Below are 24068 nucleotides of genomic sequence, written 5' to 3'. Positions count from 1 at the left end.
ACTCAGAGTTACAAGATACAGACATTTAGTCATCCAAACAATATTAGCACAAACCTTTCTTTTCAACAAACTAAGAGACATTAGCAGTCTCTGTACTGTGTGTTTGTGTGTGTGTGTGTGTACATCTTGTTTTTCCCTGCTCTTTTCTCCTTAAAGGGACAAACATTTGAAAACAGTTTGTTTTTGTTTTTGTTTTTTTTTAACACAAGACTCTAAGTGTTTTTGCTCCAAAGTATACTGTCCTTTGGGGAGCTGATTTTTTTTTTGGGGGGGGGGGGTCTTTTTTCTTTTTACTGGTACCAGGGATCGAACTCACGACTGCCTGCTTGCAAGGCAGGCACTTACGCTGCTGAGCTAAATCCCCAGCCCCGGGGAGCTGATTTTGATTCAATACTTTGTTGTATGTCTGCTTTGCTAATGTAATGAACCTAGACCTTAGGGTACAGTACTCCCTGTCCTGCGTTGGGTTGGTTAATTAATTGATTGGGGGTGCTTTGAGCACATTAGGCCAGAGCTGTACTTCCAGTTTTCTTGAGGAAAGCTGAATTTTTAACCAGGATCATCTCATAGTGCCTCCTTGTCTTCCACCACCACACCTTCCTCCCCAATTTACCTGGTCCCTGTCTCCTTCCTTGCCATACTTGGAGTACCGGCCCCTGAGCTGGGCACTGGTTCCACTCTAACCAGAGAGTGGAGCTCACTCAGAAACCAGATGGAATCCGGAAGAGGCATGAATGTAGCCTGCAGGGTGCTCTGGGCTGGTGTGAGATTTATACAATAAAGTTGTTTTTGTTTTTAGGACAGGGTCTCACAGTAGTTCAGGCTGGCCTTCAACTCATAGTGATTTTCCTGCCTCAGCTTAGATTTTTTAATTTATAAAGAAAAGAGGTTTATTTTGGCACACAGTTCTGGGAACTGGGAAGTGCTGGCATCTGCAGGATTCTTCTGCTGGTGTAAGAAGGACTGTCGGGCTCTTCCTGGTCCCCTGGGTTGAGGGAGACTGGCTTCCCAGCTCCAGGCAAAACCTGCCTCTAGATTCAAGTGCAGCCCCCAGGGTACTGTCAGCTAGTCCCTTCCCATCATGTTCCTCTAGTGCCCCCTGCTGAGAAGTCACTACCCAGTGCCTCCTGCCCAGTAGCCCAGGAGTGCAGGGGTCACTGGGAACCAGCCTCACAACTGGGGTGCTAAGCAATGAACAGTGAGTATCTGTGCCTGACTGGATGAGCTTTTCAAAGGCCACCAAGCTGCTGCAGGAGTGGCATCCTGTTTCCCAGGCCCTGCTGTGCTCAGTCTGACTCACAGAGGTGTGGCCTCCCACTGCTTAGTCAGGGCTGGGGGCAGCCTGCCAAGAGCCGCATAGCAGCATAGCACTGTCTGTCACAGGAGCCAGGCCCCCAAGGTTGCATGTCCACGTGGTGCCTGCAGAGGGCAGGCCTGTGGTTGTCTGGGTCACCCATGAGTTCTGGACAGGACTGCTGCTGTGCTGTTTGAAAAAGGGCTGTGCGGGGCTGGGGATTTAGCTCAGGGGCATGAGCACCTGCCTTGTAAGCAGGCAGTCGTGAGTTCAATCCACGGTACTGATTTAAAAAAAAAAAGAAAGAAAGAAAAAGGGCTGTGGGCAGGGGGGAAGAGCAGGCGGTACGTGCCCCTCCACCTGCTGCTCACAGTGCCCTGGCCATGGGGCAGCAGGGTAGCCAGTCCAGGTCAGCATGTGGGACCAGCTTCTCCTCATTCTCCGGGCTTCCTTGTCCCTTGTCCCTTGTCCCTTGCTGACAGCTCTGGACTGATAAAATCATATGAAATCTTAGCCATGCATTGTGGCACACACCTGTAAATCCCAGCACCGGGGAGGCTTAAGCAGAAGGATGGCTGTGAGTTTGAGACCAGCCTGGACTACATAGTGAGACCCTGCCTCAAAAAAACAAATAAATAAATTGCTAAGTATGAGTTGTTGAACCATTTCTTTACCTCACTGGGGTTCACAGAAACCTCCTGCTCGGAACCCCAGGGCTCCTTTCAAGAGCCACCCTGAGGGACCCACCCAGAGTGGGCGGCTGCTTCTTTTGTTCTCAATACCGAGGTATTTTTTTGGAACAAAGGAGAAGTAGATTTTCTTCCATCGCCTTCTCACCTCTGCTCGCCCTGTGGTTTCCTCAGCATTTCAGTGCTGTACCGTCAGTGCGTCAGTGCGTAGCCACTTGGCTAGGTGAGAAAGGGCCTATGTCAGGAGACTCAGTCCTTGCCTCGCTTGGGACTGGAGGTACCTTGGTGGTGCAGAGGCTCCCCCCTCCCCTTGCTCACCCGATGGGTGTTGCTGTGAGCAGCTCAGAAGGGGCCGCAAGCCTGCCAGCCTGGGAGGGGCAAACATCCTCACCCCTACCCAGTGTAGCCTTGGCAGGGTCCTCATGGGAGCCCTGCAGACACATGCGGATTGTCCCTCTATAGTGTACCATCTTGCAGGGCCAGGACTGGTTCTGCTCAGGGCTGCCCATCTCCTCCTAAGCATGGCGGGAGGAACATGTGTCCTGTTGGCCCAGAAACCTTGGCCGATGGCTTCTCCTCACACTTCATGGCTGGGCCGAGCCACTAAGGGAGACTGGCAGTGAGAGCACATGCTGAGGGGGCCATCCCTTCCTGGGAGTCTTGCAGAGGAGTGGCCAGCCACAGGTGGTGGTGGGGGGGTTGTGAGTGGCGGGTTCTGGGATTGGCCCAAGTATCTCCTGTTGCTCATGAGACTGAACCTCCAAATGAGATATTATACGTAACTGACCTCTGAGGCTGATCTGCAGTCCTGCTGTTCCTCAGACACTTTTTCTTTCTAGGTAAAGGAGAGCATGGACTAGCAAAGGAAGGATTTCTGCTTAAAACCACATATTCCCCCGCATTCCAGAGGACCCAGTCTTGTCGTGGGCTGAACACATTGGCAGGCAGGCTGTGCAGGCAGCCGGGGGACAGGTAGCATGGTCACAGCAGTGCTTGCGCTGGGCCAGGTGACAGGGTAGCCAGCACAGGGCGGTAGCAGCACACGTGTTCCTGCTCTGTGCTGAGGATGGGGCACAATCTTGCCCTCTCAGCTCAGACTCAGCAAGTCAGGTCCCAGGGCAGCATCGGGGCTCAGAGTTCCAGGTGCGTGTGTATCTGGACTGTGGTTTGTTTCTTCAGCCCTCTTAGCCTGCCTTGGTGTGCAGGGAGAGGTAGTAGCAGTGCTCGGGACATTGAACCCTGTGCCAGCATTGCTCCTGCCTCCTGAGGATGCCACCTCACAGGAGACTGGGGCTGCTTGCAGAGTAGGAGTCACTGTCCTCAGTGTGGAGAAGGCCAGGCTGCATATGTGTGACCATCACTGTACTGCTGTTGAAGCTGAGGCGACCACAGCACACAGGCACAAGCTCCTGGCTTTCTTTAAATGCTTGGTGATGATAATGGAAGAAAAAAGAAATAGAAATAAACACAAATCAGGAAGTTGGGAGGACAGTTAGTGACCTCCACTGTCATGGGCATGGATCGGTGCTGCAATCTAGACTGAGGACATGCTCTGTTGGCCCCTGGCTGGCTGTGCTGGAAATGGAGTCTGGACCTAGGTAAGGCAGTGCCCCTTCTCAATAGCCTCTCCCTAAGTGAGTCCTGGCACTCGGAAGACCCCACTTCACAGCGCCGAACACCAGGGCTCACCTAGTGTGTGGCGGAGGAGGTGTACTTCTGAGGCCAAGTGAAATAAAAGGGAGTCATTCGCCACTTGGCAGGAGAGCAGGGAAATTGTTCCCTGACACAGGCAGGGAGCTTCCTGTTATTTCAAAATCCACCTTGAAAATGCTTCTCCCCAGAGCAGAATCTTGGGTGTACTGGTACTTCCGAATTCTTTGACAGCCGCACAGAGCAGTTAGAGATGTTCCTGTGTAGGCAGTGCAGTGGACTCTGTCTCCTAAAAGCTCTAGAAAAGCCTAAAATTAGAGATGCTAAATGCAGAGCAGTGCTTTGAAATGAGCTGAGGTGTAACATACTTACACAGAAGTCATTGCCCCCACCTCAGGCCCTCTGTCTCTCTTAGCAGGTGCTAGAGAGATGAAAGGCTTCTGTCCCCTGCTTCCTTTGCTGTCAGGGCTGTGTTTAGGCTTTGCAACTTTGAGCTCCCCACTGCCCCTGAGCAGAGAGATAGCCTCCTTGGGTGCAGAGCATAACCAGATGCAGGCACCTGCACAGAATTAGAGACACAGAGCATCCCGAGAGGTTCTATAGGGCTAGCTCAGAAACACCACCTGGAACTGTGAGGTGCCACGTGAAAATGGGAAGAACGCAATAGGAGCAATCTAAAAATGGGAGCAAGAAGTCAGCTGTCAGAAAAGTTACGTAGATTTAGAGTAGCAGATGAAACATCTGAAAATGGAAATAGTAATATCAAATTTAAAACTCAGTGGCCAGACTCTGTAGCTTATTAGAGACAACATAAAAAGGAATTAGTGAATTAGAAGTCACGACTGAAGAAATTACCTAGATAGCAGCACAGGACAAACTGAGGGAGGCAGTGGTGAGAACAGTAGTGGAAAGTACGAGGGTTCCCGGTCAGAGGGAGGCCAGGAAGCACGAGCGGGGCCCAGCGCTGCTGACGTGAGGTCCGGACATCACAGAGAGGTACCCACTGCACTCCAGAGTCCGGCCTAGGTTGCCCAGAGTACCTGCATCCCCACAAGGCCTTCTCTCCAGTGGGTGCCTTGACAGGAAGTGGGCTCCTCAGGATAGGCCAGGGCTGACATCCAGCAGTGCTAGGGAAGGACAAGGGCAGCAGCAAAGCGCGCGTGTGTGTGTGTGTGTGTGTGTAGAAAGGTGCTCCAGAAGCTGGGTGTGATCCTGCAGTCCCAATATTCTGAGAGGCTCAGGTAGGAGACTTGCAAGTTGGAGACCAGCTGGGGCAGCTTGGCAAGAGTGTCTCAGGATTTTAGAAAATTTTTTAGAGGACTGGGGCTGTGTCTCAATGGGTTTGTACCTTGCTTCATGAATGTAATTCCTTCCATAATTCTGGTCATAGGTATGATCTGTGGGTGCTCCCAGGACTCCCACATGGTACACACTGGGTCACTTCCTTGACTCACTCTCTCTTTGCAGATACCACTTGGAATTTATACACACTCTACTTTGCTTTCCTTTAGATAATATAAAAAGTGAGCAAGCTGCCAGCAAAACTACTGATTATCCCCAGCTGTGGCCAGCAGTTCCAACAGGCCAGGGGGACCGGCTTGGCAGCGTCAGAGGTGGCCCTTATCGGAAGCAGGTGCTGTAGGTGCAGGTGCTGGAAAACACTGTCCTTGCAGCCAACAACAGGGTCAGGTTTCAGGCTGGGTTTTGGTTGGAACAGTAAACATCCAGTTGAAGGGCCAGGTATGAGAAGTATGCAGGAGCTGGGTACAAGCTCCTCCCCAGGAGGCTGGGATAGGAATGGGTGCCAGTCACCAGGCACCCCTTTGGTCAAGCAGAAGCAGTGAGCTTAACCCATCTTGACAAGACTGCATGAGAAGACTGGCTGACGCAGGGATGGATGCCCAGACGTTGTGACCCTGACTGCCTGCCACTCTCAGCTGACCTCCAGGGAAAAGGTGGGCTTAGCTGACCATCCTAGATGACCTTCTGAAGAGTGTATTCCCCCTGGGTGCTCTGCCTGACACATTTTGATTTCTTAAAAATAACACCTGCTACTTGGGAGGCTGTGTCCGAAAGATTGCTTAAGCTCAGGAGTTTGAACAGAGCGCAAGATGCTATTTCAGTAATAATCTGTGCTGTGGGGTCTCTGGACAACTAGATAGACCGTCCATGCCCAGCACAGACACAGGGCTGACCCCTGGAGCAATGAGATATAGTATCACATCTCCACAGCAGGGACTCTGCCACTTCATGTGCAGTCTCGGACAGCTCTGGTGGTTCTCAGCAGGTCTTCTGTCTCCTACACATCATCTTCCACTACTCACGTGACAGGGCAGGTGTCTTGCCATGGGCTTCCAGGCCCCACGCTAGGGTACCCTACATCGTGAGACTATGGGCAGGTTCGGGGGCAGCAGGTCTAGTGTCCCCCGGCCTGACTTCTATTGTCAGGAGGATGTGGTTGGCAGATGTGGGGCAGGTGTGCTCAGCCCCCTTGGCATGGCACAGCACAGCCTGGCCAGGACCAGCACTCACATTCTTCGTGGGGTTCTCTTCCTCTCAGATCTGTGTGGCTTGTGTAAAAACAAGTTGGCAGGATTCAGGGAGTTGTGTTGCATATTGGAAAAAAACAAGATGTCATTCGGTGGTTTGTTCCCCACGGGCTTGTTTCCAGAAACCCAAGACAGCATTCTCAGAACCTCATAAACTGAGGCAGCTAACATTCTTCACAAAGAGCCACAGGTCATCTGATGGGAACTGCCTGGACAATGGTGGACAGAGGGTGTCTGTCCTAAGGCCTGGCAGCCGCCTCCTGAGAGATGGAGACAGGACCCTCACAGGCCACTCCCCTGCCTCCCTAGTCCCAGGTGCTGCCAAGCGCATGTCCCACTCTACACAGGGCTTCCGGGACAAGTGAGGTGGAAAGGAAGCAGCTGCCATGCAGGACTTCCTTGGCAACGCCTGCCCTCAGTGTGTGCCTATTGCCTGGGCAGGAGGAATGTAAGCTTGCGCAAGGGAAACAGCACAGTCAGTCCTTCTGACAGAAGGTAGGCAGGGCGTCTGGCTGGGACTTGCTGGCCAGGAGGCAGCAAGCTGTGGCCTATATCTGTGAATGCCCTGCATTGGTGCCTTTCGATGTCCCAGGCTCAGTCTGTGTGGTGGCACTGCAAGGCTGGTGCACTCCTCGAAGATCAGGATATACAGCTAAGGTTCCTAGAAGGGAGAAGAAAGGCACAGAGCTGACAATTCGGCCTTCGTTTACATCTGTATTTTTACACCGTGTCTGCACAATTTTGAGGAGGGGCTGGGAAGGCACGCTCAAGTGCCCACATGTGTGCTCACAGGGCATGTAGGCAAGGGCATGTAGCTCAGCTGCCTCCATGGACCCAGCACCCTGTGTGCAGCACAGGTGACACACAGGAAGGTTGCACCAGGAGCATGGTTAGAGACCAACTGGCCGCCTCACGGATTTGCGTCTCCCAGGGCAGCCTGCCTGCTGCCTCCCACCGCCCGCCCTTGCATGGCCCACCCCATGCTCTGTAAGCTGTGGGATTGATGCAGGGCTCTGTGATGCTGTTGATGGCTCTGAGCTCTGAGGACTTGGCATGAATGTGTCCCCTCCTCTCTCCCTCACCTGCCACACAGAGAAGCAGGGTCCCGAGCGGAAGAGGATCAAGAAGGAGCCCGTGGCCCGCAAATCAGGGCTGTTGTTTGGCATGGGGTTGTCTGGGATCCGGGCAGGCTACCCACTCTCCGAGCGCCAGCAGGTGGCTCTTCTTATGCAGATGACAGCTGAGGAGTCTGCCAACAGTCCAGGTATGCTGGGCCAGGTGGTCCCTGGGGTTGAGGGGCTGGTCCCCCTGATCCCCTGCATCTATCTGGGGAGAGCTAACAGGTTCTCTGCTTCCACCAAGCACCCCTGCCTCCAGTAATGCCCTGCCTGTCCCTTCCTTGACCTACAGTAGACACAACACCAAAGCACCCCTCCCAGTCTACAGTATGTCAGAAGGGGACGCCTAACTCTGCCTCAAAAACCAAAGATAAAGTGAACAAAAGAAATGAGCGAGGGGAGACCCGCCTGCACCGGGCCGCTATTCGAGGTGATGCCCGGCGCATCAAGGAGCTCATCAACGAGGGTGCGGATGTCAATGTCAAGGACTTTGCAGGTAAGCACCAGCCAGTCAAGCTGATCGTGCCTGAGCGTCCATGCAGGGACACAAGCACGGCGCTGCAGCTGCAAGGCGCCAGGCTGAGTCTACCCTCTGTTCCCCAGGGCCCAGGGCCCGTGTCACTGTACCTAAGGAGTCAACAGCTGCCTCTGAGGGAGGAGGGCATGTCTGGGGATGTATTTCAAAATAATCACCTTCTTTTTTTGCTGTTCTTAAGAGAAGTAAGAGATTAAAAGTATTTATACTGCTGTGTTACGAGTATCAACCACAGTCCCAGTCCCTTGACAAGCAAGATCTTTCTCCTGTGTGCTTAGGAAGAAGCGCTTGTCCAGCAGAGGGCGCTGCTGTGCTGTGAACCCAGCTGTGTCTTCATCCTGCAACTGCTTAGAAAGACAGGGTCCCTCTGGGAGGCACAGCCAGATGATGTGTCACCTTTTAAATTAAGACAGATGTGGGCTGTCCCCAGACTAGAGTCAGTATGGGCCAGGGCCTTGGCTTGAAGGACTCTGGGTAGAGTCTGTGCTACCTTTGATTTGACACGCACCACTACACCAAGGTGTACCCTGTGCCCTCCAGAGCTGTTCCTCACAGTGAGTGAAGATGGAGGTGCAGGATTACGGCCCGAGTTGTTAGTTATATGATTTTAAAGTTTTCTCAGCCAGGCATCATCACACCTACTGCAGTCTCCTTGCTCTGGAGGGCTGAGGCAGGAGGATCACAGTTCCAGCCCAGCCTGGGCAGTTTAATGATCTAGCAAAATCCTGTTTCCAAAAATTAGTTCTTTTTTCTGTTTGTCATAAGACCTAGGCTGTAGCTCAGAGCATAGGAAGGCTCTAGTTCATTCTCCAGTCTCCTCACACACCCTCGCCTCCCGTGAGACCTCAAATGAACCAGTGCCAAAGCACTGATGCTTCTTGTGGGCAGGCTGAGGCCTGCCGCGCATTGCATTGTGGGACCTCACTGCCTGCCCCTGTTCTCCAGCTTCCTGGGCCTGAACCCAGGTGTGTCTAGCAGCTGTGCAGATAGCAAGGGGATTCTCAGCCAGAGCACAATGGTGCACACTTACAGTCCCACTTAGGCTGATGCAGGGGGATTACATGTTTAAGACAAGGATGGGAAAGTTAGGCTTTACCTCTTAAATTGAAAAATAAAAGGGGTTGGGGGTGCAGCTCAGTGGTAGGGCACTTGCCTGGCATGTGTGAGGTCCCAGGGTTTCTGCCTTGTGTGAATTGGCTGGTGAGCTGGGTGAGGCACAGTTGCAGGCTTGGGCTTCCTACGCTTGGAGGGTTGTTGGTGCAGGTTATTGATCTGCAGGGAGCAACCCAGGATTGGGCTAGGTACACATGCTACCACAGCAGGCCTCGCCCCAGTCCTTGTCCTGGAGCTCGTCGGCAGGAGTGAGGCTCTCAAGGATTAAGTAACGTATGTCCTAAGTGTCTATTTCCAGGCTGGACGGCGCTGCATGAGGCGTGTAACCGGGGCTACTACGATGTCGCAAAGCAGCTGCTGGCTGCAGGTGCGGAGGTGAACACCAAGGGCCTGGATGATGACACACCCTTGCATGATGCCGCCAACAATGGCCACTACAAGGTTGGCACACTCCCACGCCTGCTCTGTGCTCTGACTTCAGAACCATCCCACAGTGTTGCATTTCTCTGTCCTATAGCCCTCCCCCGAATATCTGGGGCGTGTTGGCCTTACTTGCCTCAAAGGCCCCTCCGTCCTCCTCTGCTCCCAACTTTGCATCTTGGGCTGTGTCAGGACGGCCTTCACAGTTCCAAAGGCAGCAGCACTGTAGCACATCCCAAGGTTACTCTTTGGCCATGTGGGTCTGGCTGAACTTAGCGGGTGAACAGTTGCACACAAGAGGAAGGACAGCCACACACACACTGCCGTCTCCCTGTCAAATTACTGTCTGACCCAGAGGGAAGGAGGCACAAGCAGCACATGGCATGGTGCCCTCAAGCTCAGCCCCCGGGGAAGGGCTACCTCCAGATCGGAAACAGAAACACAGGCTATACCATCCGCCTCTTGCCGCTGGAGAGCGGGACACAAACCACAGGGTCCCTTTGAGAGGCCACAAAGATCAAGCAGTCTGCACATGGTGAGGACGCGTCCTTTGTTGCTCGGAGTGCCCCACAGCAGCTCCTCCTGCCATGTTGTGAAGGTGCCCAGGATCTGACAGCACAGCGCGGAGCAGGCTTGCTGTGTGCGGGGCTCGAGTGGGAGGGTTTCCGAGACAACTAGACAGATGACTGGAACATGAGTGCATATTTGGTAGTGTTATCTGGTGTTTAGGGAAGGTCACAAACATAATGGTTATGTTTAGATTCCTCTTTTTTTAGGGCCTTGAGGCCCGAGAATGCTCGGCCTACTTGGCAGGCCTTAGGAAAAGGCCATAGGCCCGGCAGGCTGGTGGCAGCCTCACAGTTTGTTCAGCAAGTTGCTATCCTAGGTCATGGATTCTAAATGACTGAACGGAGCTATTGAAACATCACCTGTAATGTTTGGGGCTCCTGTAGTCTAAAATCAAGCAAGAAAGAGCTCATTTTATTTTCTAATGTAAATGGAAATAAATAAACCAGTTTGCAGAAACTTGGTCTTTGTTTCCTCTATTCTGTGCTCTGCTGTTCCCCAGTGAAAATTCCCTCTAAACTCCCAGATTCTGGGCAGCCACTCACAGGATCCACATGGTACAGGGCCTCATGAGAAGACTACTGGGCTATAGGAGATGAAGCAGTCAAGCAGAGTGTGCTGGCAGTGGACCCAGCCAGCCACGCCCCTTGCCCTGGCTGCTGGGCTCCCCTCCCCGTACCTGCACCTCTGGGCTGCTTGGGAGTCCACATTGGGGCCCCTGTACTGGGCTGCTGTTTGTGCAGGGCAGCAGAGCAGTTTCGTCCTTCGGCTCCCTGACTCAGTCCTCAATGTCTCGTAGGTGGTGAAGCTGTTGTTACGGTATGGGGGGAATCCTCAGCAGAGCAATCGGAAAGGCGAGACCCCACTGAAAGTGGCCAGTTCCCCCACGATGGTGAATCTGCTGTTAGGCAAAGGCACCTACACATCCAGTGAGGAGAGCTCCACTGGTAAGCAGTGAGGGTGGGTGTTTGCTTCACAGCTGCAGTGTAGCCGTGTTGCCACACAGGGTCTCTGTCCTCCTTGGAGGCTTGGCCCTTTCAGGGACCTGAGCCCTGTCTTTGCTAGACCTCTCTGGACTCCTCCTGACCAAGGTTGGCCTCAGACAGGACCAGGTCAAGAGGGGCACTTCTGCAGAAGCAAAGGCTGCCAGCCTGTCTGCTTAGGGACCCACAGCTACAGAGCTCCCTGCCCTTTTGGGGGAGCAGTCTGCACCTGCTGACTTCTCCTTTCCTGTTCCAACAGAGAGCTCTGAGGAGGAGGACGCCCCATCATTTGCACCGTCTAGCTCAGTTGATGGCAATAACACGGACTCTGAGTTTGAGAAAGGCCTGAAGCTCAAGGCCAAGAATCCAGAGCCACAGAAGACTGTGACCCCTGTCAAGGACGAGTATGAGTTTGACGAGGACGATGAGCAGGACAGGGTCCCCCCAGTGGATGACAAGCACTTGCTAAAGAAGGATTACAGGAAAGAGACTAAGTCCAACAGTTTCATTTCAATACCCAAAATGGAAGTTAAGAGTTACTCTAAGAACAACACGATTGCACCAAAGAAAGCGTCCCATCGCATCCTGTCAGACACTTCTGATGAGGAGGACACAAGCCTCACTGTTGGCGCCTCGGAGAAGCTGAGGCTGTCTGCACACTCCATACTGCCCAGCAGCAAGGTGCGGGAGCCATCCAACTCCAGGCAGCAGAAGGAGAAAAACAAAGTGAAGAAGAAGCGAAAGAAAGAAGCAAAAAGCAAAGAAGTTCGGTTCGGAAAGAGAAATGACAAGTTCTGTTCCTCCGAGTCGGAGAGCGAGTCCTCCGAGAGCGAGGAGGAGGATGGGGACTCTGTGGGGAGCACAGGCTGCCTCAAGGGGTCCCCGCTGGTGCTGAAGGACCCCTCCTTGTTCAGTTCACTGTCTGCCTCCTCCACCTCCTCCCACGGCAGTGCTGTGGCCCCAAAGCACAGCGCCAACCATAGCGACCAGCACAACAAGCACTGGCGCACGGACAACTGGAAAGCCATCTCTTCTCCAGCCTGGTCCGAGGTCAGCTCTCTGTCAGACTCCTCACGGACAGGACTGACGAGTGAGTCTGACTGCCCCTCTGAGGGTTCCAGTGTGGAGTCCCTGAAGCCCACTAGGAGGAAGCAGGGGCTCCGCAAGAGGGCCAGTCTGCCAAGCGTGCCACCAGAGAAGCGGGGTATCTGCCACCCCAGCACGGATGGCGCCGTGCCCAAGCTGGACAAAGAGGGCAAAGTCGTCAAAAAACACAAAACAAAACACAAACACAAAAATAAGGAGAAGGGGCAGTGTTCAGTGAGCCAGGAGCTTAAACTTAAAAGCTTTACGTATGAATATGAGGACTCCAAGCAGAAGCCAGATAAGGCTATCCTTTTAGACAACGACATTGCTCCAGAAAAGCTGAAGGTGCTGAAGCACGACCGAGACCATTTTAAGAAAGAAGAGAAACTCGGCAAGCTGAAATCTGAAGACAAGGAGTGGCTCTTCAAAGAGGAGATTCTTAAGGTCTCGAAAGATGAGAAGTCACTAAAGAGGGCCAAAGACATCGGGAGGTCCTTCCGGGAAGAGAAAGACCGGTCCAGTAAAGCAGAGAGGGAGAAGACCATGAAGGAAAAGTCCCCCAAAGAGGAAAAGCTGAGGCTGTACAAAGAGGAGCGGAAAAAAAAGTCCAAAGACCGGCCCTCCAAGTTAGAGAAGAAGAACGAGGTGAAAGAGGACAGAACTTGCAAGGAGAAGGAGAAGCTGAAAAAGGAAAGGGGTTACCGGGATGATGCTTCCTTCGATGAGTACTGCGGCAAGACTCAGTTTCTGGAGAACGAGGACTCCAAATTCAGCCTTTCCGATGATCAGCCAGAGAGGTGGTTTTCTGACCTGTCTGATTCCTCCTTTGATTTCAAAGGGGAAGACAGCTGGGACTCCCCAGTGACAGACTACAGGGACATCAAGAGTGACTCTGTGGCTAAACTCATCTTAGAGACAGTGAAAGAGGACAGTAAGGAGAAGAAGCGTGACATCAGAGCCCGGGAGAAGCGGGATTTCAGAGACTCTTTCTTCCGAAAGAAAGACAGAGACTATCTGGACAAGAACTCTGAGAAAAGGAGAGACCAGACGGAGAAGCATAAAGGCATCCCCAGCTACCTCTCTGAGAAGGACAAGAGGAGGAGGGAGTCCGCCGAGGCTGGGCGGGACCGGAGGGACGGCTTGGACGGCTCCCGGGAGCGCAGGGACGCCCGCCTGCGGCCCGAGGAGGCGCATCGAGAGGACTTGAAGGACTGCAGCTGCGAGAGCGCTTTCAGGGACAAGCCAGACTGTGAGCTGGCCAAGGGCCTGGAGCCCTGGGAACGGCACCACGCTGCACGGGAGAAGGAGAGAAAGGAAAAGATGCGGGCAGAAAAGTACAAAGACAAGGCGCTGGACAGGGACAAGGGTGAGAAATCAGTCCTTGAGAAATGCCAGAAAGACAAAGAATTTGATAAATGTTTCAAGGAAAAGAAAGATGGCAAGGAAAAGCATAAAGAGGCCCACAGCAAAGACAGGAAAGCATCCCTTGACCCAGCGAGAGACAAGAAGGAGAAGATGTTCCCAGGCCTTCTCTCAGAGGACTTCTCTGAAAAAAAAGATGAAAAGAAAGGGAAAGAGAAGAGCTGGTACATTGCCGACATATTCACCGATGAAAGTGAAGATGAGAAAGATGACTATGTGGCCAGTGGGTTCAAGGTTGGGGAGGCCGGGGACACGCAGAGGGGGGACAGCCCCCAGGACAAGGAGGACGGGCGAGAGCCGCACCTCTCGGATAGACACCGGAAGTCCTCCTCTGACCGGCAGCACCCGGAGAAGCCCAGAGAGAAAGAGCCCAAAGAGAAGAAGAAAGACAGGGCTGCTGTTGAAGGTGGGCGGGACAAGAAGGATAAGATCTTTGAGAAGCACCGAGAGAAGAAGGACAAAGAGTGTGCAGAGAGATACAAGGACCGGAAAGACAGGGTGTCCGTCGACTCCACCCAGGAAAAGAAGAACAAACAGAAGCTCCCTGAGAAGGTGGAGAAGAAGCACTCCACTGAGGACAAGGCCAAGAGCAAGCACAAGGAGAAGCCGGAGAAAGAGCATGCCAAGGAGAGGAAGGGCTCGCGGGGCCCCGAGGCGGAGAAGAGCCTGCTGGAGAAGCTGGAGGAGGAGGCGCTGCACGAGTACCGGGAGGACTCCAACGACAAAGCCAGCGAGGTCTCGTCAGACAGCTTCACAGACCGGGGCCCGGAGCCGGGCCTGAGCGCCCTGCTGGAGGTGTCCTTCTCAGAGCCACCTGACGACAAGGCCAGAGAGACCTGCCTCACTGAGAAGCTGAGGGACAAGGAGCGGCACAGGCACTCCTCATCGTCCTCCAAGAAGAGCCACGACCGCGAGCGAGCCAAGAAGGAGAAGGCCGAGAAGAAAGAGAAAGGTGAGGACTACAAGGATGGCGGCACCAGGAAGGACTCCAGCCAGTATGAGAAGGACTTCCTGGAGGCGGAGGCCTATACCACCTCCTACACGGTGAAAGCTGACATTGACGACGAGCTGGAGAAGACCATCGAAATATTTTCCACCGAAAAGAAAGAGAGGAATGATTCTGAGAGAGAGCCTTCCAAGAAAATAGAGAAAGAACTAAAGCCTTACGGCTCCAGTGCCATTAGCATCCTGAAGGAGAAAAAGAAGAGAGAGAAACACAGAGAGAGGTGGCGAGACGAGAAGGAGAAGCACCGAGAGAAGCACGCGGACGGCTTCCTCAAGCACCACAAGGACGAGCCAAAGCCTGCCGCCAAGGACAAGGACAGTGCCCCCAACTCCTTCAAGGAGAAGGCCAGGGAGGAAGGCCTGAAGCTCGGCGAGGCCAAGCCGAAGGAGAAGTTGAGGGAGAACGCCGAGCGAGAGAAGGCCGACTTGGTGAAGATCAGCAATGGCAACGACAAGCCACCGCTGGCCAGAGATCCGGGGAAGAAGGACACCCGGCCCCGGGAGAAGCTCCTGGGAGACGGTGACCTGATGATGACAAGCTTCGAGAGGATGCTGTCCCAGAAGGACCTGGAGATCGAGGAGCGCCACAAGCGGCACAAAGAGCGCATGAAGCAGATGGAGAAGATGCGGCACAGGTCTGGGGACCCCAAGCTCAAGGACAAGGCAAAGCCCCCTGAGGATGGGCGGAAGAAGAGCCTGGAAGCCCCTCCTAAGAAACCCCCGGGGCCAGAGCCTCCCTCGAAGGAGAAGAAGCTCAAAGACCCTGCTCCCACACCACCTGCCACTGAGAACAAGCCAGGGCTGGGGGCAGAGTGCAAAGACTGGCTGGCAGGGCCGTCCCTTAAGGAGGTCTTGCCCGCCTCGCCCCGGCCTGAGCAGAGCCGGCCCACCGGGGTGCCCACTCCCACCTCAGTGGTATCGTGCCCCAGCTATGAGGAGGTCATGCACACACCCAGGACACCGTCCTGCAGCGCTGACGACTACCCCGACCTCGTGTTCGACTGCACCGACTCCCAGCACTCAATGCCCGTCTCCGCTACGTCCACCAGCACCTGCTCACCGCCGTTTTTTGACAGGTTCTCCGTGGCTTCTGGTGGGGTTTCTGAAAACCCAAGCCAGACACCCACGAGGCCTGTCTCCACCAATCTGTACCGCTCCATCTCTGTGGACATCAGGAGGACCCCTGAGGAGGAGTTCAGCGTTGGGGACAAGCTGTTCAGGCAGCAGAGTGTGCCTGCAGCCTCCAGCTTCGACTCCCCTGTGCAGCACCTGCTGGAAGACAAAACCCCACTACCGCCAGTCCCCGTGGATAAGTTTGCTTGCCTGTCCCCAGGGTATTACTCCCCAGACTACGGCATCCCCTCGCCCAAGGTGGACGGTCTGCACTGCCCCCCTGCCTCCACAGTCGGAACCACGCCCTCCCCTGAGGTGGTCTTCTCTGGTTTACCAGCCAAAGCCTCTCCACCCAGGGGGGAGCTGTTAGCCCCGGCTGTAGAGGGGGCCCTTCCCCCAGACCTGGGCCTCCCTCTGGATGCCACAGAGGACCAGCAGGCCACAGCTGCCATCATCCCCCCAGAGCCCAGCTACCTGGAGCCCTTGGACGAGGGCCCCTTCAGCACTGTCATCACCGAGGAGCCTGTGGAGTGGGCACACTCCACTGCCGAGCAGGCCCTTTCTTCCTCCCTCGTCACCGGTGCCTCTGAAAACCCTGTCAGCTGGCCCGTGGGTGCTGACTTCTTGCTGAAGTCCCCTCAGAGGTTCCCAGAGTCCCCAAAACGTTACTGCTCTGCTGAATCCCTCCACACCGCCACCCCAGGGCCCTTTAGCACTGCAGAGCCCCCGTACCCTGTCTCTCCCGTCTCCTACCCTCTGCCCACAGCCGAGCCAGGCCTGGAGGAAGTCAAAGAGGATGGGGTGGGAGCCATCCCTGTGGCCACTGAAGAGGCTGCACCTTACACCACCCCTTCCAGGCTCGAGTCCTTCTTCGGCAGCTGCAAGCCACTTCCAGACGCGCCCCTTGACCAGGCGCCCGAGCCCACCTGTGTCTCCACGGGGGCCCAGGTGGAGGCTCTTGGGGCCCTGGAGAGCAGCTTCCTGGACAATGGGCACAGCCTAGCTGCCCTTGGCCAGGTGGAGCCCGTGCCCTGGCATGACGCCTTCACCAGTGCCGAGGACGATCTGGACCTCGGCCCCTTCTCACTGCCGGAACTCCCTCTCCAGCCCAAGGACGCCCCTGATGTTGAAACGGAGCCTGCGGAAGGGAGCCCTGCTCCTACAGGGGGGACCCTCCCTGTGCCCTCTGGGGTCGGCAGCGAAGGGGACGGCCCTGGAGCTGTGGCTGAGGAGCAGCCAGTGCCCCCTCCTGAACAGACCACCCCCCGACTCTCCACTGAGCTCAAACCCTCAGAGGAGTCAAAGCTGGACGTGGTTCTGGAAGCCACTGTGGAAGCAGAAGCAGTGGCAGACGAGCAGGTCCCTGAGAACCCGGACTCCAGTGCAGCACCTGTGTCTAGCGCCCCAGAACAGTGTCCCCTGGAGGGCGGGGATGAGGTTGAGGTCGAGGCCGAAGGCCCCTCAGCTGCTCCCCATTGTACCCCTAATGACCCTACCCAAGATGCCCCTCCACAGGCCCACGATGGTTCAGAGGCCACCTCTGCTGCCACCCCAGCTGAGAGCCCTCCAGGCAGTGTGCAGCCAGAAGCTGCAGAGCCAGAACCCAGGCCTGCAGCCGAAGCCCCCAAGGCCCCCCGGGTGGAGGAAGTCCCTCAGCGCATGACCAGGAACCGGGCCCAGATGCTGGCCAGTCAGAGCAAGCAGGGCACGCTGCCTGCGGAGAAGGAGCCCACGCCCACACCCACGCCACCCTCCCGTGCCAAGGCCCGTGCCCCTGAGGAAGAGGATGCCCAGGCCCAGCACCCACGCAAGCGCCGCTTCCAGCGCTCCAGCCAGCAGCTGCAGCAGCAACTGCACACATCCACACAGCAGACTCGGGAGGTCATCCAGCAGACACTGGCCGCCATTGTGGATGCCATCAAGCTGGATGACATTGAGCCCTATCACAGTGATAGATCCAACCCATACTTTGAGTACCTTCAGATCAGAAAGAAGATCGAAGAGAAGCGCAAGATCCTCTGCTACATCACCCCGCAGGCGCCCCAGTGCTACGCTGAGTACGTCACCTACACGGGGTCCTACCTCCTAGATGGCAAGCCGCTCAGCAAGCTCCACATACCTGTGGTGAGTGCCATCCTCTGACGGCTGGGCACCCAGGTGCCAAGTGCAGAGCCCCAGGGCCCTGACACACTTTGCAGTCATTTGTCAGGGTCAGCACTGCATGGTCACTGGGCAGCAAAGCCACTAGTGCCACACACCCAGCCATTTGGGGCTGCTCTTCAGGCCACCGCCTTCCCCAAGGGCACCTGCACTGCACCCCCTCTTTTGCCAAATTGCCTTCACAGGGAAAGGCCACAGCAGGCTTCAGCCCCACCTCCAGCTCTCCCTGGGTCAGCATGGTCTCCAGCATTCCTGAATTGTCTGGCTGAGTGGGTTGTGTGCCCACTTCTGACTCCCTCCTGGGGCTTTTAGGGTGGCAGCCACTACCACTCCACCCAGCCCTGCCCTGGCCCCAGCCAAGGGCTAAGTAGCACAAAGCCTCCCAAGCATTCTGTGGGTCTCTGTTCCCTCCTGGCCAGCAGTACCCTATCCTGTGGCGGCTTCCTCCTCATGCCTGGCAGAGAGGGAGCTCTCCTTCCTGCTACACTCATGTTTACCCAGCCCTAGAGGAAACAAGGCTGCTTGGCAGGCTCTTGGTCCTGTTGCCAGCAGCTGCTTGGCAGAATAGGCTGTTTCCCCTGGCAGCCCAGCCCCTCTGCCAGCTGGCTCCTTGGGCCCAGGGTGAGGGTAGAGAGGACAGTGCTGCAGCATCCGCTCTGCCCCATCCCTCCTGTGGCATTCTGGGCTCGCATCTCTGCAGCACGCTGTCCACAGGAGGCTGGGCTTTTCCCACAGGTGCACCATGCTTGAGCCCAGCAGGTGGTCCATATACTTGATCACAGGACCTGGGCTCAGTTCAGGGCAATCAGAGCCCTAAGACTTCGATTCTGTGAGACCTGTGCTTCCTTTTATCTCAAGTTTTATTGTCAGCCAGGCGTGGTGGCTCACACCTGTAATCCCAGCACTCAGGAGGCTGAGGCAGGAGTGTGGTTTCGAGTTCAAGACCAGCCTGGGCTACAAAGTGAGCTCAAGGCCAGCCTGAACTGCATAGCAAAACCCTGTCTCGAAAAGACAAAAAACAAATAAAATAAAATAAAGTTGCATTGTCAAAACAAAAAGAACAATCACTGAGCCCCTGCCACGGAGCAGCCCTTGCCAGTGTGGTCATGTCACCCTCACATGAAGTGAGCAGGACCAGCCTCATGCATCAGGCGTCCTGGGCAGGCCAGCAGGCAGAGGAGGGCAGCAGGCCCTGTGCTTGCTTGCTCCAGCAGGGCATCTGTGCCCTACTACTCATCAAGAGCCTCCCTGCCCAGAGGCCACAGCCCCTCAGAACTCAGCTGTCCCAGGGCCTGGGCTCAGCAGAGCAGAGTGTGTGCTGGACAGGGTGCCTGTGGGTGGCAGGGCGGGTCTGAGTGAGAGTCCTCCAAGGCAGGGTCTGTGGTGGTTCTCCCTGTTCAGGAGCACAGCAGGGCCTCCCAGGGCGCGGGCTGAGAGCTTGTAGTGTGCATGAGAGTCCCACACTCGCATTGGGACCCGAACACTGATTGGGAGCATGGGCAGGTGTGGATAGGGAGCTCCCTCCCCTCCAATTCTTGCCTGTTAAGGCAGCATCCACGGTGGAGCTTCTGTACTTGTCACTTCTGCACACCGACTCATCAGAACTCTGCCATCAGCAGTTGTCACCCCTCCAGCTTCACCGACTTTCAGAGTACAGGCCATCCAAGCTCTGCCTGCCAGGTGTCTGGTCCCAATTGTGAGCTGCCCTGCCATCGCCATGTGGGTTCTTCAGGGCAGATCTCCTCTCTCCACCTCTCCAATCTGCGGTGTCCTGCTCACCCGAGTGTGGGCATGGGTGGGCTTTGCCCCCTGCCTGCCTCAGACTGCAGGGCTGTCCTGCCCAGACACTGGCACTCCTACTGTGTCTCAGCCTCCTCCCCTTCCTGCACTCTGACAGGCACTCTGTTCTCTGCTGTTCCCTTCACACTGTCACCTTGGGGCTTGGGGACAAGTGTGTCCCAAGGAGGCTTCCGGGTTGAGTGCACCCATGGCCCTGCTGACCCCTCTCATGGCCCACAGATCGCACCCCCGCCTTCCCTGGCGGAACCCCTGAAGGAGCTCTTCAAGCAACAGGAAGCTGTTCGAGGAAAGCTGCGTCTACAGCACAGTATCGAGCGGGTAAGATGAGGCCCGGGCACAGGGGCCTGGTACTGGTTGCCAACATTCACACCATGCCTCTGCTCCCAGGAGAAGCTCATCGTGTCCTGTGAACAGGAGATCCTAAGGGTCCACTGCCGCGCAGCCCGGACTATCGCCAACCAGGCAGTGCCCTTCAGCGCCTGCACGATGCTGCTGGACTCTGAGGTCTACAACATGCCCCTGGAAAGCCAGGTGGGTGGCCATTCCTAAAGACACTCCCAGGAGTCTGCGGCTTTGTATAGCAGACAGCACAGCAGGAAACAGCCATCCACACACACTGTTCAGCCAGCTCAACACCATCTTGCATGGCACCCCGCAACCCTGGAGGGTCGCCTCTCTGCCTGTAGCCACAGAACGGGCAGGAAGAGTGGCATGAAGGGGTGAGCCACATGCACACTTCTAGCAGCAGAGTCACCCTTCCTTCCCACTTGGGGCAGGTGCCACTCTGTTTTCTAATTAAACTTCCTGAGGAGCAGTGGGCCTGGCACACTAATGGCCCTGGGCAGCAGGTGGTGGCTGCAGGGCCCAGATGGGCTGAGGCTTCTCCCCTGTGGAAACTAGGGCAGGTCTGCAGCAGGCTGAAGCCAAGGATGCCCAGCCTCAGGAGCTCTTGGCACATCCATGTCTGAGGCGCTCATGGTGTGGCTCTGGTTTTCCTCTGTCCTCTGAGTCTTGGGGTTGTGGGTTTGCTTTACAGATCTCCGCCCTGGGGGTGTGGACACTTTTCCATCTTGCATTGTGCACTTAACAGCAGGTTTTCAGTAACACATAGTGTTCATCATTGTGTGCATCAGGTGTTAAGATTTGCTGTCGGGAAGTTTTGCTTTTTACATCCAAAAGAAAGAAAACCATGAGTTGTTAGTAATTACAGGGGTTGCTGTTGAAGGTCATAGAGTCAGGCCATAGTTGCTTCTGTGAGCACCCCAGGGTTTGTCTGGGCATCTGCACCCTGAGGTCAAGGCTCACAGTTCACATACTGGCAGGGCTAAGTCAAGGCCTCCACCCCCCACCCCGCAACAGACCAACTCTGCGATTCAGAGCCCGCAGCCAGTGCGCAGCACCCAGCTCGTTGTCCTCCAGGGGCTTCCACGAAGCCCTGCCCCCAGTTCCGACCCAGGCTGGTTCAGTGAAGACAAGATTGGGCAAGGAAGTTTGTGTCCTAGGCTGTAAAGATGGACAGGGAAGCCGGATCTTCAGTCTGTCACACCCTCTTTGCAAAGAACATCAGTTATTTCATTGTATGGAAAGGGTAGGAGTTGGAAGATGCCATCCTGAGGCAGCAGACAGCAAAATGTGTCTCCCAGGGCCCTTGCTCAGCCGTCCTGGGGTAGGCAGAGGTGCAGCAGCCCCTTCCCCTCAGCCTGGGGCTGCCCACCATGGCTCCTGGCTCCTGGGAGGACAGTGCAGGGCGATCACCCCTTCCTGGCCCGTGCATCCTGAGTCCCCTATGGCTCTTTCCACAGGGGGATGAGAACAAGTCAGTGCGGGACCGATTCAATGCTCGCCAGTTCATCTCCTGGCTGCAGGACGTGGACGACAAGTACGACCGCATGAAGGTGAGAGCTGTGTGCTTCCGGGGACCAGGCCCCACCTAGTCCCTGTCGCCTCCGTGCAGTGCCTTCCCTGGTGTGCAGCTCCTGTCGCCAGTTGAACAGGACTGGGCCCTCCTCAGAGGTCACAGCACACCGCGCTATTCTTCAGGGACGTGCCGCCAGGGCGGCTGGGGAGGAGGGGAGGACGGCACGAAAGCAGCCGCTCCGCTGCAGCTGCAGCTGCCGGGGCCGTGTACTCGGATGCCTGCGAGATCCGAGACGCTGAAAGCCCTGACTGGCCGGGTACAAGGACAGAGTCTGCCTCTCTCCCCGTCCACGCCGCCCCGCGCCTGCTGGTCTCCTCCCTCGGAGAGGGGAGTGGCCCAGAGTCCAGCTCCCTGCCACCTTCCACAGCGCCAGCCTTTACAGTGCAGCTGGATTGGAAGGTGCAGGAGTGAGGAGCGGGGCGCATGGCCTAAGGGCAAGACCCAGGGAAGACCCACGGGCTCGGTTAACGAGCATGTTGGGACAGAGAGATTATCATTCAAAAGGCCATGTGCAGTAGGTGACAAATAAGAAAAAGGGCAGGCCCAAAATAGGTACATAAAGAGCCATTCCAGGACTAGAACACGAGGAGGCCAGTTCTGATTTTGCATTTTTATTTTTTATTAGCCCATGTTAGCATACCTAATGATTATATCCCACATGGGATGCTGCTGATGCATGCACATAACACATCTTAATTCTTTTACTTATCTCCTTCCCCTCCCCTTCTTTCTCCCTCCTTCCATCTTTTGATCTCCTCTTTTGAAAAATACCCAATCTCTGTTTGTTATTATCTGCCTTTTATTTTGCTCTTTATTTATACTTTGGGATTCATGCAAAAGAAACCATGCAATATTTAAACCTATGTATCTGATTTATTTCACTTACATTATGGTCTTAAGGTGCGTCCATTTTCCTATAAATGACTCAAATCCATCTGTCTTTATGACCAAGTAGTGCACCATTGTGTGAAAATACACTTTCTTTATCTGTTCATCTGTTGATGGACATACAGTACCATCTGCTTCCAACATTTAGTTATAAGAAATTTTTTGCTGCAAACATGGTTATGCACATATCACTGTAATGCGACATCTTAACTCTGAAGAAGATATATACAAGGGAAATAGCAGGAGTGAATGGAATTTTAAGTTTTTGAGGCATCTACATACTGATTTCCAGAGTGGTTGTACTAATTTACATTTCCACTGGCAGTGTAGAAGAGTTCTGTTTTCCCTGCAGCCCAACCAGCATTTACTGTTGGATCCCTGGATGATGGCCACTCTTTCTGGAGTAAGATGGCATCTGTTGTCTTCATTTGCATTTCTATAGTGGCTGGTGGTGCTGAACACCAGTCATGTATCTCTTGGCCATTTGTCGTCTTCTGAGAAATGTCTGTTCATTTTGGTCACCACTTTTTGAATGAGTCTTTTATGGGGGAGATCTAATGTTTGAGCTCTTGTTGAGTATCTTTATTCTAGATATTAGTCCAGAGGAACAGCTGGCTAATTTCCTTTCCTTTTTTTTTTTTTTTTTTTTAAGCCATTCTGTAGATTGTGTCTTCAGTAGGTTGTCCCATTTGTTCATTCCTGGCATTATTTCTTATGCCACTGGGATTCCATTTAGAAAGTCTTCCTACACCTGCAAATGACTCAAGAGTTTTACCTATTTTTATATCTTCCCACAGATAAAAGTATTTCTGCTTTCATATTGAGACTTTAATCTGCTTTGACTTTGTTTAGCACGTGGTAAAATAACATGCATGAGTCCAGATTTAATCTTCAGCGTGTGGGAAGCCACTTTGCCCAGTGTTGCTTCTTACAAAGGCTGCTTTTCCTCCGGTGTGTGTTTGAGGAGGACTCCGTGTCCTCTGTCCTGTTTTTGTGTCAATACTGTGCTGTTTTTATCACAGTAGCTTTATGATACAACTTGGGGTCCAGGATTGTGATGCCTTCTGCTTTGCTCTTGTTGCCCATGATTGCTTTTTGGTACTTTGGGTCTCTTGTGGTTTATATGAATTTTAGGATTGCTTTCTCTACTTCTCTGTGGAATGCATTTGGTACTGTGGGATTAAATTAAACTTGTCTTACCAATTTTGAGAGTCGCTATTTTGACTATATTGGTTGTGCCTGGCCAAGAACAAGAGATGTCTTCTGTTTTCTGAGATCTTCTTTGATTAATTTCAGAGTAAAGTGGGTCCTACATTTAAGAGCATTTGCGTTGCAAACTTTCACAAGTGTACGCATAAGACTCATTCTCGGCTTACACGTGAATCCAGTTTATGAAGTTCTCCCAGAATGGAACTTGTTTATAAGTAAGGGACTTACTGTACTGTGATTTTTGTTAGATGTCTTTCACTTACTTGGTTAATTCCTAAGTATTTAATTTTTCTTGATACTATTGGGTTTTGTTTTGCTTTTGGATTTTTTGAGACAGGGTCTCACTTGCAGTGCCGGCTGGCCTCAAACTCTCCTCAGTCTCCCAAGTGCTGGAATCACAGACATGCACTGCCAAGCCTCCCTCTCGATGCTATTGTGAATAGTGTTGTTTTCCTAGTTTCTCTCTTGATGAGTTCATTATTGGAGTATGGTAATGCTACTGATTTTTTACATTATGAATTTAGTTATTCTAAAAGTCTTTGGGAGGAA

At 54.2% G+C, this 24068-nt stretch overlaps 1 protein-coding gene across 8 annotated transcripts in view; it reads left to right on the top strand.

The window, feature by feature from the left end:
* Ankrd11 (ankyrin repeat domain containing 11) overlaps nucleotides 1-24068 on the top strand; it is a 166089-nt gene that overhangs the window by 139960 nt on the left and 2061 nt on the right. For 6 of the 8 annotated variants that reach the window (XM_063247816.1, XM_063247817.1, XM_063247818.1 and 3 more), the window contains 8 exons: nucleotides 7276-7446; nucleotides 7593-7796; nucleotides 9247-9389; nucleotides 10735-10882; nucleotides 11178-17668; nucleotides 19724-19822; nucleotides 19892-20035; nucleotides 21307-21399. In XM_063247816.1, coding sequence (XP_063103886.1) covers nucleotides 7276-7446; nucleotides 7593-7796; nucleotides 9247-9389; nucleotides 10735-10882; nucleotides 11178-17668; nucleotides 19724-19822; nucleotides 19892-20035; nucleotides 21307-21399 — 7493 coding nt within the window. Of the gene's footprint in view, nucleotides 1-5144; nucleotides 5589-7275; nucleotides 7447-7592; nucleotides 7797-9246; nucleotides 9390-10734; nucleotides 10883-11177; nucleotides 17669-19723; nucleotides 19823-19891; nucleotides 20036-21306; nucleotides 21400-24068 lie in introns of those variants that run through there. The other 2 variants (XM_063247823.1, XM_063247821.1) reach the window with 2 other exon arrangements.

Source organism: Cavia porcellus, unplaced genomic scaffold (assembly GCF_034190915.1).
Source record: "Cavia porcellus strain 051 isolate PalLab524CR breed Dunkin Hartley unplaced genomic scaffold, mCavPor4.1 scaffold_4, whole genome shotgun sequence".
In the NCBI taxonomy this organism is placed as follows: domain Eukaryota; kingdom Metazoa; phylum Chordata; class Mammalia; order Rodentia; family Caviidae; genus Cavia; species Cavia porcellus.
The sequence above is the reverse complement of the archived record's forward strand: the minus strand, read 5'-3'. Positions and strand labels throughout refer to the sequence as shown.